General features: G+C 42.9%; 2 protein-coding genes across 8 annotated transcripts; one reads left to right on the top strand and one right to left on the bottom strand.

The window, feature by feature from the left end:
- Positions 1–1,454: 1,454 nt before the first annotated feature.
- fut7 (fucosyltransferase 7 (alpha (1,3) fucosyltransferase)) lies at positions 1,455–5,071 on the top strand. 4 transcript variants are annotated; one of them, XM_086053257.1, is made up of 5 exons: positions 1,455–1,832; positions 2,798–2,851; positions 3,108–3,190; positions 3,966–4,312; positions 4,400–5,071. In XM_086053257.1, the coding sequence occupies exons 3-5, from the start codon at positions 3,164–3,166 to the stop codon at positions 5,028–5,030; spliced, it is 1,005 nt and encodes a 334-aa protein (XP_085909383.1). In that variant the 5' UTR covers positions 1,455–1,832; positions 2,798–2,851; positions 3,108–3,163; the 3' UTR covers positions 5,031–5,071. The 4 variants fall into 4 exon arrangements, with proteins under 4 accessions (XP_085909383.1, XP_085909381.1, XP_085909382.1 ...); XM_086053255.1 differs by having other exon boundaries at positions 1,666–1,832; positions 3,966–5,071; XM_086053256.1 differs by lacking the exon at positions 2,798–2,851 and having other exon boundaries at positions 1,676–1,832; positions 3,966–5,071.
- A 971-nt stretch (positions 5,072–6,042) lies between these two features.
- pou5f3 (POU domain, class 5, transcription factor 3) lies at positions 6,043–13,878 on the bottom strand. 4 transcript variants are annotated; one of them, XM_086053254.1, is made up of 8 exons: positions 13,404–13,878; positions 12,568–12,870; positions 10,963–11,186; positions 10,189–10,869; positions 10,003–10,114; positions 9,142–9,272; positions 8,756–8,920; positions 6,043–7,104 (listed from the first exon to the last, which is right to left on the bottom strand). In XM_086053254.1, exons 4-8 carry the CDS (start codon positions 10,732–10,734, stop codon positions 6,847–6,849), a joined length of 1,212 nt encoding a protein of 403 aa, XP_085909380.1. In that variant the 5' UTR covers positions 10,735–10,869; positions 10,963–11,186; positions 12,568–12,870; positions 13,404–13,878; the 3' UTR covers positions 6,043–6,846. The 4 variants fall into 4 exon arrangements, with proteins under 4 accessions (XP_085909380.1, XP_085909376.1, XP_085909378.1 ...); XM_086053250.1 differs by having other exon boundaries at positions 10,189–11,186; positions 13,404–13,877; XM_086053252.1 differs by having other exon boundaries at positions 10,189–11,186; positions 13,408–13,877.
- Between the last annotated feature and the right edge of the window lie 654 nt (positions 13,879–14,532).

Genomic DNA, 14,532 nt, shown 5'->3' with positions numbered 1-14,532 from the left:
GTGACGAGCATTTTCATAATATTGCGACTGTCTTTTAATACTATGAGATCATTCTCATAGAATGACAAGTTTTACTTTTGTGACTTTATTCCTGATGCAGTTTATTGAATTTGCTGTTTTGATTTTAATCATTTGGATCAGTGATTGTCAAAGCATGGCACGGTTTCCACTAGTGACATGCTTGCGCCCTCTTGTGGTATGAGAAACAATCACTGCTCAAGTACAGTTCAGTTGTATTTAACTTTTAAGTGAAATACATTTGCATTTAATGTTTAAGAACTGTTTGTCTTTAAGTATTTATATTGGTGATTGGAGGACATTTATGTGCAGTTCAATTAAAAAAAATATCTTACTTCATTGCTTTCAGTTTAATGTTACAGAGGCTTACAATAATGTTACATTTATTTTTTGCATTAGTTTGAGAACGGTTTGTTATCAAATAGTGCGGTGCAATTACTTTCCTTTTATGTGATGTGCAAATTGATTGAATAATTATCTACAGTTGTTTTTCATTTTTCTATATATTTAATTCCAATGTTAAAGGGACGGTGTGTAGAATGTTTTGATTTTTCAATGCTCATTCATTTTAAAATCCCACTCTTAATTTCGACAATGTGCAAACAATATGTTCTATCACATCGACGTACATTTTTTTCTCTTTAATGTATAATTGTAGCTCTAGTAATCGCTAATTATATTACAAAAGGAGCGCCTCCCCTACAGGAGGCTGCCATGTTTCGCTGCCATCATTCTGCTCCGGACACCCAAAGTAGACAAACTTAGCGAACGTACTTCCTCAACATCATGACTACAGCGTGTGCACCAAGTGCAATGCACTTACTTCATCACTCGAGGGAATACTAGAAGTCGTTTGTGATGACATTTTCGCTTGCACCACTGCTGCAGAAAGTGGCGGCAGGATTGCGATGTGTGGTCTCTCTGAGGCGGTGTGCGCTTCAAAATGCATGCGCTTCAAACTTAGGTTATTGTGTTCTATTAGTTCACCACTAGATGGTACTAAAATATACACAATGTCACTTTAATGTTGGGTGTTTATTACAGTGGCTTACAATAATAGGAAAAATACATTTTAGGAGTAAAACCTCAGTCTCATTTTCGGGCAAACACTTTAGCCTTTTGCGCAACTGTACTGTATTTGAATGTTATCCATGATGATGATACCTGGAAAGCTAAGTAATGTTTTGGGGTGGTACTTGGTGTAGTTTAAAAAAGACAGAGTTAGATAAAAGTTGGTTATGTGCACATGTTTGAGCAGTCTGCCACAAGAGTGGAGTTGGCACGGAAGCTAACAGTTAGCCAAAGAGCTTCTATTTCTTCTTCTACTACTATTTTTGTCTTTGTATTGTCTAGATTGCCTATGGTGGCACCATACTGACACTCACAGGTCAATCTTGGTACTACAAAAGACATCTCGCTTGGGCAGTAGTGGGAAGATGTTTCTGTTGTTGTGTCTTTACGTTCTGGCAACAATTTGTTTGTACTCCCAACATTTGCGCGATAGTCATGTCGGCTAATTAGTTCAAACCCCAGTAGAAAAAAAAAAAAAATTAACCTCGTTCAATTTGCCAGGGAAACTAATCTTAATTTCTCCATCTTGACTTACCTCGTCATGTGTGGGGGTAGCTCACGTTTTAAAAATCGGTTAATGAAAAAAACAGGTATGGGCGATTTCCGTTCATGCGCTCCCGCAATGTGTCATTATTAGTTTCAGCTGTTGACCAATCTGCTGCCCCAGTGTTTGAGTTGTAATTAAGTTCACCTCTCTGCATTTTTTGTGTTTGCGTATGCTGTCCTTGTGCTGCTGCCATAAGGTTTGTTTTTCTTGCTATCTGTGTTTTCCTTTTTTTTTCTTTATTTGGGGGTGGGGGGGGAAATCCATCTTTTTTTTCCATAGGTGAACCTCACTGTCATTTCTGCAGTTAAGTTGCAATTGTGCCACGAAAAAGCTGTCGGTGTAAAACTCTTGTAGAAATATGATTTTATTCTTGTGTAATGGCATCAAATTCTGACTATTTTATTCTGATACTAAGATTGTTGTTGTAATATTTGTTTTTCTGGTAACATCAGAATTCTGACTTGTACTACTCTCCTTTATTTTAAAATGATGAATTAGAATTGTTCAGAGTAAAAAAGTGTTTATGAAAGACTGAAACATGGAATACATTTACAGTTTATTTAAAATTATTGCATTTAGAATATATTCTAGGGCGTGCACAGTCTTTTTCAATGTTTATTTCTGGTCTGACAAAAATATCTCCAGAAAAGGCCAACGTCTCTTTGGCATAATGAGATTAGAAGCAACTGAACAGCTGACATCCTCTCCAAATTTAGTGACAATGCATTTAAAAAAAAAAAAAAAAAGTGTCACATGAGATTTTTTTTTGGGGGGGGGGATTCTTGGCATTTTCTTAAGAAAACTGTCACCTCTTGTTCCTCTTTTGCGTTGCGTAAAAGCGAGATAGTGCGGTACTGTTTCACAATCCGTTTTTCTTCCCTGATAATCTTTCAACTTTCTAAGAAAGTGATTCCACATTTCTGAAATGTTCATGCCAGAATGTTACAGACACTTGAATGATCTCCACTGAGGTTTTTATTGGTAGAGACTAAGGCTGGGACGATACACTTTTGGCACTAGCTTTCTTTGAGCGCAAAATAAATGTCCATGTTACTGTTTTGCACTTAACTTGTTCAGCGCCAGCAATGTATGGCGCCACTTTCTTCTTTTTCTGTTTTTCACATTGGCTGATCAATCAACCACCGCGATGCTGCCATCCAGTGGTGGGCGGGAAAATTGCCTCCAACTTTGAAAACTTCAGAGAAGACCAATAGGGTATGCGCGGCTTGTGGCTACCTCGACGCATACACTTATGATTTTGTAATGTGAAAAGGATCGGATTTAACAAAAAAAATAAATAAATACGAATTGGGCATCACGCTCTACAGTGTGAACGTAGCCTTTGTCCCACCAGTTTCGTTCAAAAAAAGGCAGGGGGTGTGACTTTTGTTTGATGAATGTATTCGTCATATATAGGCAGCGAATTAATGAATTATTTAATAACCCAGCATCAATTCATGTGTTTCTTCAGGATCTCTCAGCAATCAAAGCAAAATGCTTGACATCATGCTCATCTGATTTAACAGAATGGCAGCTGAGGGGGTCGCCCTGTTGGTGAGTCTCATCATAATTTTAATTCAGAATTACAACTGAACCAGAAAACACTTTTTATGGCCTTGGCTATACTATCGGTGTGTTTTCAACAGTTGTTTAGCCAGATTGTATTTCTTATGAGAATGACGGATGAATAATTACCGGTAAATCTTCAGATGGAAGTCAATGGCATTTTGATTAGTATTGCATTCGTGGAATATGAGTTAACCAGCAAAATCCACCCATTTTTAGCCATCTCGGAGGCGGCCATTTTGATACTTTCTGTCGATTTGAAAATCACATCGCAGTTGACTACGTCTCAGGTAACGACCGATCATGGCTCACCTGATTTTCTGAAGCTCTCTTTTTAGCCATCTCACGGGGCGGCCATTTTGTCACTTTCTGCCGACTGAAAATGCTCTGGTAACAACCAATCATGGCTCAGCTTCAGAAAACAGGTGAGCCATGATTGGTTGTTACCTGAGCCTTGAGTAACTGCTATGTCATTTTCCGGCGACAGAAAGTATCAAAACGGCCGCCTCCGAGATGGCTAAAAATGGGCGGATGTCATTTTCATTTGACAGCAAGTAGCAAAATGCCAACACCCTGAGATGGCTAAAAACCATTACCAAGTTTAAATGAGCGGGGCGCATAAAACATATTAGCGTAAAGAACAGTTTGGGGTTGACTTCCACTTTAAGACAATACAACGGAAGAGATTATACTGTATGTTTGTTTCAAACCTTGTTGCTGGGGAAAAACAAACAAAAAAAAAACACTTGCTTCTTCCTTTCAGGAGTGTAACCTCACCAAAAAGAATGCGCTTACCTCTATGAGGAAGTGCCAAATCCTCACCTTCTTCTGTGTCCTACCGCTGGCCCTTCTCAATGTCTCGCTCAAGGTATTCAGCTTTGACTCCAACCGCCGTACGCAAGTGACGGTTCTGATATGGCACCGACCCTTCAGCAAGCCCAGTGAACTGAGCAGGGACGCCAACTGGGTCCACAACTGCACGCCGCTCTGCAAGCTGGTGAAGCAGAGGTCCTTGTTTCCCACGGCAAACGTGGTGGTGTTCCACAACAGAGAGCTAGTCACAGGACAGGAGAAACTCCCTCTGGATCTTCCCAGGCCGCCAGGCCAGAGGTGGGCTTGGATGTCCCTGGAGTCCCCTGTTCACGACGGAGACCTGAGGAGATTTGCAGGTATCTTCAACTTGACTATCACCTACAGGAGGGATGCGGATATTTCAATACCATATGGAGAGCGGCTAGCCAAACAGGTTGAAGGAGAAAATCCGGTGCGGGACGTCAAGCAGAATAAAAGCTTTCTGGCATGTTGGGTAGTCAGCAACTACAGGAGTTCATATAGACGAAGTCAAGTATACAAAGAACTCAGCGCCATAGTTCCCGTGAAGGTCTACGGGCGCTGGACAAAAACTAGCCTCAGCTCACAAGCACTCCTGCCCACCATCTCTCGCTGCTACTTCTATTTGGCCTTTGAGAACTCTGAGGACAAAGATTACATCACAGAGAAGCTGTGGAAGAACGCGTATCAATCGGGGGCAGTTCCCGTCGTCCTGGGAGCGCCGGTGAAGGATTACGAGGCCGTGGCACCACCGCACTCCTTCATACACGTCGACGAATTCGCGTCGGTAAAAGAGCTGGCCCAGTATCTGCTGAAGGCGGCGGCGGACCCGAAGCGCTACAGCGAGTATTTTCAGTGGAAGCGAAAGTGGAAAGTGAAAGTGAGCGGTGACTGGAGCGAGAGACTGTGTAAGATCTGCTCCCATTTTGACCATTTGCCTCCCGACAAGGTTTACAGCGACCTGGCTGCGTGGGTTCATGCGACTGGCGCAGTGTAAGCCTCTTTCGTGCAGAAATCGCAAATAAATGGATCCGCTCATCTATTTGTCTGTCACTTTTACACACGACGAAGCGGAAGACACGATATTACCTAACCGCGAGCGCTTGTCTTAGCTCTCATCTTTTCCTCCATTTTTTTTACTTTTGATTACTTTTTACGTAAAACACCGTTCACAAATGCTAACTTATTAGAGTACTGTACATATTTTAAGACTGAACACTTTTAAAACATAATATACTATGAGAGTAAGAGGGACAAAAAATATATATATACTGACCCTTCTGTTTACAGTAAACAAATCCCGTTTTTCCAAACTCGTCACTTACCATATACAGTCATGCCCAAAGATGAACATAAAATGTTTTTAATTCCATGATAGAAATTCACTTAAACTCATGGCCATGGTGTGCTGTACACACACGCGCATGTGTGTGTGTAGGATATGGTGGCGTCACGTGATCAACAAAAATGAATTGAACTAAGGTCACCTACACAAATGAGTGATGCAGCAGTGCTTTGGAGGCTGCAGATAAAACATCTGGCGTTTATGCAACACCTGTAAATTTCGACAGTGATCATTTTTTCAGTATCACCACTGACAGTAAACTTTTGACTTGCTTTTAGTCTTCCCATTGTGTGGATGCATGTTCAATTAATTTGTTTTGGACCCATGGAGAAGGTATGGTAACTACAATGTAAATATGCACAGGCTATGTATATGAATTCATTGCATATCGAAATATATACAAATACTAATTTATCAAATTAAAAAAATATATAAAAATGTCAGAATTAAATGGCATCTCAAACATCGTTGCTGATACACATTTGATCCAAACCGAACTAACCAGTCACGGGAACACACACACATTGACAGCAGTGTAAACATTTACTTTGGCATGGGTAGGGAAACAATTCATAACTAAAACAACCCCCCCCCCACACCCCCAAAAACAAAAATACAGGGGGCAAAATCATACTTTTGAAGATAGACAGTGAGTTAAAATGCCAACCTTTGAGTTATAATCCATTTACATGTTAGTATTTTCATATCAAGGATGGCTAAAATTGTCTGCTGATGTAACATTAAAAAGCTCACCATTTTAACACACTCAAAACAGGGTGGACAAGTTAAATAACTCAAAAGGATGTATTCAATTTCCATTTGTTAAACCAACATCACTGGTGTAAAAAGCACAGATGAGAAACATGTCAACACTTATTAGAAAACTGTCGCATTGGCCAGACTTCCACCTGATGAAATGTTGAAAATGTGCAATAAAAGCAGAGGAAAACTAGCAGCAAGGACCATTTTGTTATCAAAATATTGCATTCAATCTCTTAAAAAAAAACACAGCAATTGACATTAAAGAAATAACCATCATTAGAGATCAAGTTTACAAACAAACAATGTTGGAAAGGCACTTTACAGAATGATGCACTGAGATTTGTTTCCCCCCCCACCAGTCTTTACATCAAAACACCTGAATCCAAAAAGTAGAACATGACATGAACCATAGCTCCCCTCATTTACTGTCAAATTACTTTCATCCATAAAAACCAAACAAAAATCTGCACGACAAAAAACTAAAAGCTGCCTTGCGTCAAATGCACTTTGGTAATCCGGCCTACTGAATAACTTAACATGCATTAGCAAAACACTTCAAGTTGTTGGCGTGGAGCGATCAGTCTCTCTCTCTCACACACACATACACACACACACAGCTGCAGTGATAGAGCAAACCTTGAACTGTCCCACAATCCTTTGAGGCGGATCAGGTTTGGACAGCGGTTCATCCGTGGCGCCGCGGCTTCTATCCAGTCAGGTGACCGAGCAGTCCGGGGTGCAGCGCTTGCTTCAGAACGTCGGGCCGATGTAGCGACGGCATGTAAAGCGTTGGCGGCGGGGCCCCGGGGTAGCCGGACGGTGGCGGGTAACCCTGGCCGGGGGAGGCGGCCATGTTGAGAGGCGAGGGGCTCTGCTCGTAGAACTGCCCGTCGCACTCTTCGTCCAGAGGTAGAGCCAGACGCTTGCCCTTCTGTCTCCGGTTGCAGAACCACACTCGGACCACCTGCGCGGGACAACGTCGAGTTAGCCGCACGCGGAACGCATGCTCGTCTTCGTTTACGTTTGGTTTGATTTGTTTGCGTAAGGTTGAGGTCAACACCCGAGGTGGAGTCCCAAGTTACTGTGTGTATAATCTTGCTCAGTCACAACATTGCAGTGAAAATATATTTTATTAAAAAAAATTGGGGGGGACAATGTTGAAATGGGGGGGGGGGGAGCTGTTTTTAGCATTTAGCCTACATTTTATCTCTATGGTCGAATAGGTTTGTAAATACATTCCAGCGTATACCAACTTAGCGCCCAAGTAAACGAAAGGCTCACCGTGCCTCTTCCTGCCTTCCCACAAACACAGTAGCAGGAATTGTAAATTGCCGATATATTTGAGTTTGCCAGTCAAAAGCGTTCGCTCCACCGTACGAACATGCCTGACGAGAGAAATTCGAGTAAATGAAGGACTGAAAAATGTTTTATTCCCCTTCGGCGCCCCCGAGCTAACTCGGCAAGCTTAGCTTCAGAGTTAAAGCTAGCTAGACAAATGACAGTAAACATATCTTTTGCCTTTGAGTTGCAAACATCGCATACTGCCATTTTTCGCTCCAATTTCACCATAAAGATTCCTTGAATCGAACTATTCCACTTTGGAGCTTCCTCCGTGAACCTTGCTCAACCATGCAGCCTCAGTCGTCGTCTCATAGCTTAGCTGGTCGAGGTGCGCGGCGAAAAAGTAACGTTTGAAAAAAAAAAAAAACAACAAAAAAATAAATTGATTTTCAAATGTACGCAGAATTGGCCAACACATCACTGACATGTTAGGAACGAACAAAAAGTTAACCTGCTGCCAACAACACCGAAAAGGAATTTACGTCCACATGTCGCTTATTTACAAACGTCACATCTTTGTCGAGTAATCATGTAAACTGGTAACCGTCATAGTGCCGTTGGGCAAACCTTCACCACGAACGTCACGCAGGTCGCCCTTACTCATCCATGTCATTCTAATACCCAAAAGGCAACGCGTCATCTGGTGAATGATTGCGAAGCATAACGACTTGTTTACCTCAGTGAAGACAAAAGGCTGAGAATTTCGTCTCCGGGGAAGTGAACGAGCCATCACTGGAGCCCCTTTGTCCTTGCAAGAAGGGTCCCAACATACGGTGATAAAATTCCTCTCTGGATTCGTAGTTTGTTGGCCGCACAATTAATTGCACAACAGTTGCGGTAAAATTTGCCAAAATTCAAACAAATGGCTAGTGTTGTGTTGCAAACTCGTTGAGACCAAGTCCACAGTGCCTCCGCTGGCCACGGCCATTTCCTTCAGACTCAAATCAATTGCGCCCATCCGTACAGACTTCATTCACTGTTGTAAAAATCAAGATGCACTGATCCAAATCATTGCAGCTTTTTTTTTTTTTTTTTTTTGCGCATTTGACCATTCAATAAACTTCACATCACTCGAGTGACGGCGTATCAGAAGCTAGATTGCAACATGGGGCATTAGTAAATACACATTTTAAAAAAGTTGGAGTAAAAAATAACCCAATTATGGGTCAACCCAAAACAATCCAATGTCCGTCCTTTTTTGAGCCATACTTTATTATTTTTGACTCACTGTTTTTTTAGAATGTGTTATAAGGGGGGGGGGGAAATTGACTTACATCTCTCTCCAGGCCCAAATCGTCTGAGATGTGCGTGATCTCTTGAGTGTTGGGTTTGGGACACTTGACAAAGTAAGACTCCAGAGCCGAGCGGACGGCTCCCTCCAAGCTGGTCCTCCTCTTCCTCTTCCTGGTGTCCACAAACACCCGCTCGATCTTGTACATCTGAATGAACACATGAACACTTTGCATATCAGCGCTGTTACCTGGAAGGCCTTGGGACAAGGTCAAGGTTCAGAAGGCTTTGCAGGTGGTCACAATGGCAGCGAGGGGGATTCCATTGAGGCTCTCAGCGGGACGTCGGCCCACGGTGACAACCCCCTCCCATCGGATGCGTTCGTCTGTTGTCTTGTAAAGTAGACGGCAGATGTGGAGAGAGGACTTACATCCTGGGGATTTTCCGACGTTTCGGCCTCGTTCAGCCATCTCTGGAGTAGGGGCTTCAGCTTGCACATGTTCTTGAAGCTCAACTGGAGGGCCTCGAAGCGGCAAATGGTCGTCTGGCTGAACATCTTACCTGTGGATGTACCACCACCCCCCGCACGCCCCCCAAAAAGAAATTAGATCACTTAAGCAGGGTACACGTAACTGGGCCGGATCAGCATTTTTCCTCAGCGAAAGCTCAACCATCGGTGGTCTTGAGAATATTATCCTGTGATGTGCGGCGTAAAGTGATTTTTTTTTTCCCTACCCGACAGACGGAAATGTTAAACGTACATATTTATGTTCCTTATGCGTGTGGTCAACATTAAAATGCGGCCAAGCCCCGTTATTGTGACGTGAGACTGTACATTAGCCAATGAGGAGATTACCTGAATCTTGAGCCGTTTCTAAACACAAATCAGAGTAACTGGTTATAGTGAGAATTTGTATAACAACAACAAAACAATCATGTAGGTTACAGTTAGCTTAGCTCCAGTATCTACTTCTACTACCGTCCAAACGCTCCCTGCTGCCTCTTCTAGGTCAGTCCTGGTACTACAGTGTGTGATGTGCCAAAGGGTAAGATTGCACCAACTGCCCAATTGATGGTAAAAAATGCTTTTTGCAGAAAAAATACAAATAAGTACAACAACGCTATTGTCAGTTTCCATATCAACAGCGGGTCCTGATCTAATGGGATCCAGGGCCATTGACCACCTGAAGAAAATCCAATCGACCATTTGTCTTACCTACAACAGAAAGCTGAACTTTAATCCCTTTAAAATATACACAACTGCATTGGTTGAGCGGTTATATCAACTTACCATAAAGGTTGCCCAACGCAACGCCAACATCAGCCTGAGTGAACCCCAAAGTGATGCGTTTGTGTTTCAGCTCTTTGGCAAACTGTTCCAACTCTTCAGTGGAAAGGTTTTCCTAAAGCATGGCGTTGAGTCAAATGTTTATGTGGTTTTAGTTATACAGTATACACGCAAAGCGGAAAAGCTTACCTCTTCCGAGTCACTACAACCGCCGCTGGAAGAGCCGCTGCTCCGCGTAGACGAGGCCGGGTTCTGGCCCTGAGGCCCGGGGCCCCCTTGGCCGGGCGTGACGCCGAAGAAGGCGTTCGCCGGCACGCCGTTGCTGGGCGGTGACGGGGACATTGATGGCGACGACGCGGAAGATGTCGACGGATTCTGGTTGCTGCTTCCTCCGCTGCCGGGCGGCGTGAGGTGGCTGATGCCGGGCCAGAACGACGGGTTCCAAGGGCTCGAGTAGAGGACTCCGTGGGGCATGGCGGCGGAGGCCGGCGGGTACTGCTGGATCTTCACCTCGCTCGAGTACTCGTCTCCGGTGTCTTTCTCCGTCTTGATATCGCAGAGCTTGATTTGCTCCCGGGTCTCGGCTATGGGGGGGCTCAGGTTGGTGGGCTGCGTGGCCGCGGTTACACCGGGTACCTGCCCGATGTACTCGGACGCGGCGAACGGATACCAATGTTTGGGCTGGCCGAACTCCCCGGCCTGGAGCTCGGAGGCCCGGTAGTCGCCGGCGCCCATCGACGGGAAGGGAAAGAAGCTCTGCGCGGCGACCGATGGCAGGCCACCGTAGGCGGGTTGCTTGTAGAGCACACCCGCTTCTGGCAGGGGAAGCTGGTGGAAGGACGAAGCCCCGAGGCCCTCTTGACCCAAAATCTGCGCGCAAGCCCGGCTGAAGTCATACGGGCGAGTTTGACACTCCGAGTTTGGGCTGTGGGATCTTTCGGACATCTTGGCACTTAAACTTACCTTGGGAACCACACCAATTAAAAAAAAAAGCTCTTAGTCAAAACAAAAGTCCAAGGTGGTGGAACACCGGGCCAACATAACCGCAGAAAGGCTGCGAACTAGTCCATGAAGGCCGGCTCTCGGGCACCAGTTCCGGCCTCGGGCGTAGAGATCGAATGTGCGCTGCGGGCTGGTTTGCACACGTTTTGCCAATGGTGGAGATCTTTGGCCTGGTCGCTCATTGGCTGCCACGCACAATTACGCACGGCTGAAGGTGAATTTGCCAATGACCTTGGTAGCAAGCACCCCACCCCCGCCCCCTCCACAAACCCCCACACCCCCGTGGGCGTGGTCTCGTTGAAGCAGCAGCAACAACTGTAAAAAAGTCTAAACTTGTTTTTTGTTTGAATTAAAACGCATCTACAATGCTAAGTATGTGTCACACATGGATTCTAATGATTGTTTAGACGAGTGAGTGTTTCACAAGATGGCTTTGATATTAAAATACACGTCATTAGGCCTTTTGTTCATCAAGCTTAATAAAATAAATGACTTATTGTTATTAATTACTTGTATGGATTTTCTCGTTTATTTTCTTTTTTTTTAAAGACATTCTCTGTGACAGTGTTGAGTTCATCCACATTGATTCATTTTTACAATATGTGAGCGTATGATTGTTTGGTTTTATATCAGATTATATCATGACTTTGGGAAGGATTGTAGATCTTTCTAAATATATCATTTTTACTTAATATATACTGAGTTTAATTTGTGAAGAAGTTTGTACCATATTTCTTATATAACATTTCTATTTTTATTATTAGATTTTTAACTTTGAATAACTGTGAAGGATTCCATATTTTTACTTCACGCTATTGGTATATATGCTTATTGCAGTTTTTAATATTTTAATCACTTTGTTCATACTTTTATTTGGATTTAATTACATTGGTCAACTACAGTTTATTTTTTAGTAAGTAAACTTTTAAAATTGTGTTGATTCCGAATCTGCTCGCGTTTTTCTCTAGCACATCAGGTTTTCATAAAATAAATATAGCTACTATAGTTAAATATATAGAATACAATAAATATAATACTATATAGCATTATATCTGGTAAGGGTTTGGTTCAGCAACAGGGGTCACTCCGAAACGTCATAACTATAAATTAGAACGTATGGTAAAATCCGCATTGAGCTAGTTTTTATTGCTCAAACTTAAAAACAAAAAATGAAAATACCTCAAAAACCTGATGTGCTTCAAATAGTAAAGTCATCTTTTTAAAAAAAAAAAAAAAAACCTCAGCGTCAAAATTACGTTTGGGGACTCATAAAACATGGCTGATTAAAACTTGCTGTTGACCAGTGGTGCTTATGTTGTTTTTTTCACTTAACGTAGAATGTCATGTTTTACTCATTGCCCATTTCATATGTACTTAGATACTATATTAATTTTTGGTGTACCTTGTGAGGATTTATTTTTACTAACTTTCCAATGTTTATTATCATTTTACATTACTGAAGATATAAACTGAATAGTTTCGCCAATTTATTTATAATTCTTATTTTCTTGTACAACAAGACAAAAAAAAAAAAAAAACATTTTCTTTCTATATTTGCTTCCTCACCTTAAGTCGTGACAGTGTGTGTTTTGGACACATTGCGTGGGTTTCTTTTCCACACTCCAATGCGTGTTCTTGCAGCATAAACGAATCAGGAGCATTAAGGTGAACTTCTTTCTTGATCGGTGTTGGGAGGGGGGGGTGGTGTCTCCCCCACCGCGAGGCCCTCACGGCCCGGGCCCCCGCGCGCACAGATGCGCTCCCCCCGGCGCGCGTCGTTGGCCGCAGATTGCGGCAGGAAGACGCGCCGCGGGGAGGGAGCGGAGGAGGGGGGGCGCGCCATTGTACCAGCCCGGCCCCGGGGGCACCCTGTGGATTGCAGATCCCGAGTTGCGATGGTCGGCCATTAGCTCCTTTTCACATTGAAACAATACGTCTCGGCCCTTTGATTTCGCCCCGCACCCACCGTCAGCCACCCCCCACCCGGCCCCAGCCTATGAAACAAACACCAGGCTGCAGTTTCACTCTGCAGGTCTGAGGAGATGCTCAGCCTGCAAGTCTCGTGTGGCCCAGGTGAAAGTTGTAAAAAAAAAAAAAAAACTTCCTGCCACATGGCATGTGACACATCCATCCATTCATTTATCCATCTCTCACATCTAGCTACGTAGCTATCTAGCTAGGTAGAGAGCTACGTTATCGATCTATCTATTGTATTTAGCTAGCTAGCTATCTAGCTAGGTAGAGAGCTACATTATCTATCTATCTATTGTATCTAGCTAGGTAGCTATCTAGCTAGGTAGCTATCAAGCTAGGTAGAGAGCTACGTTATCTATCTTGAAAAGATCCAAGACTTTTCTATATGTACACAAAAGGCCAATTTCTCTCAAATGTGGACCACAAACCTGCCTTGATCTGTTCGTGAGCACTTCTCCTTTGCCGGGATCATCAATCTCCTCGCAGGTGGGGGATATCAAGACGCTGATTAGACTGCATTACTCTTGCACAGGTGTGCCAAGGCTGCCCACAATAAAAGGGCCATTGAAAACGTGCAGGTTTAATGGATAGTGGTTGCTAATCGACAGCTATTATAACTGCATTGATTAAAAAAAAAAAAAAAAAATCGGAATAAGTGGGGTTAAATAATTTTGCTAATCCTCCCCCCAAAAATGAGAGAAAACTATTAAATTTAAAAATATAAAAAATATATAGATTAAAAAAAAAAAAAAACAGTGGCTATAGGTGAACTATTGTATTGAGAAAAACACTCAACATAACTCCAAAACGTTTTACACGATCTGACTTATAATTCATTTTTTTTAAAGGATTTTTTTGGAGGGGAAGTAATAATACAAAACTAAGATATAATGCAGTTGCAAAAGTGTGCACACCCAATTATAAATAGGGGCGTGGCTGTGTTTAGAATACACCAATCACATTCCACATTTGTGCATACCTGCTACCAATTAAAGGGCCTCCAATTAAACCCAAGTTAATCAGTTCTAGTAGGCTTTTCCTGACATTTAGTTGTGCTTTCTAGCAAAAGCCTAAAGGCCTTGATCGAAAATCTATTTGGTAGTTTTCTTTTTTTTCCAGAGGGGAGGGAGGAGTTTTTCAATTTTTTTTTTTTTTTTACAATGAAAACAAGGTTATGACAATAATTAATTTATTAATGAATCATTTCTCTTCTATACCTGTAGAAGAGATCAAATAACATCCTAACTTTAATAAAAGCACCTCACCAAGATCTCATAACACCTTATTTTAAATAACACTTTGTATGACTATTCACAGCCACACAAAGTGCAAGGGGCAAACTGGCGGGGAGACGGGAGACTTTACTCAATAGCTTAAGAAGACATCAAACCCGAGTGCGGCGGCATTGTCCTGCGACGGTCCATGGACTTGGATGACTGATTGATTGTCATGCAAAAGACAAGAAGAAGAGAGCGAGGCCAGCCAGCAAGACAGCACACATCACTCTCGGGGTGCTCCAAAAGGTGGCGGGAGGGGTGGGGCGGGTTGTCGGATGTT

This window comes from Filicampus tigris, chromosome 15, assembly GCF_054856515.1.
Source record: "Filicampus tigris isolate MCC_2025a chromosome 15, RoL_Ftig_1.0, whole genome shotgun sequence".
Lineage (NCBI taxonomy): Eukaryota > Metazoa > Chordata > Actinopteri > Syngnathiformes > Syngnathidae > Filicampus > Filicampus tigris.
Note: the sequence above shows the minus strand (reverse complement) of the source record. Positions and strands in the feature narration are given on the sequence as shown.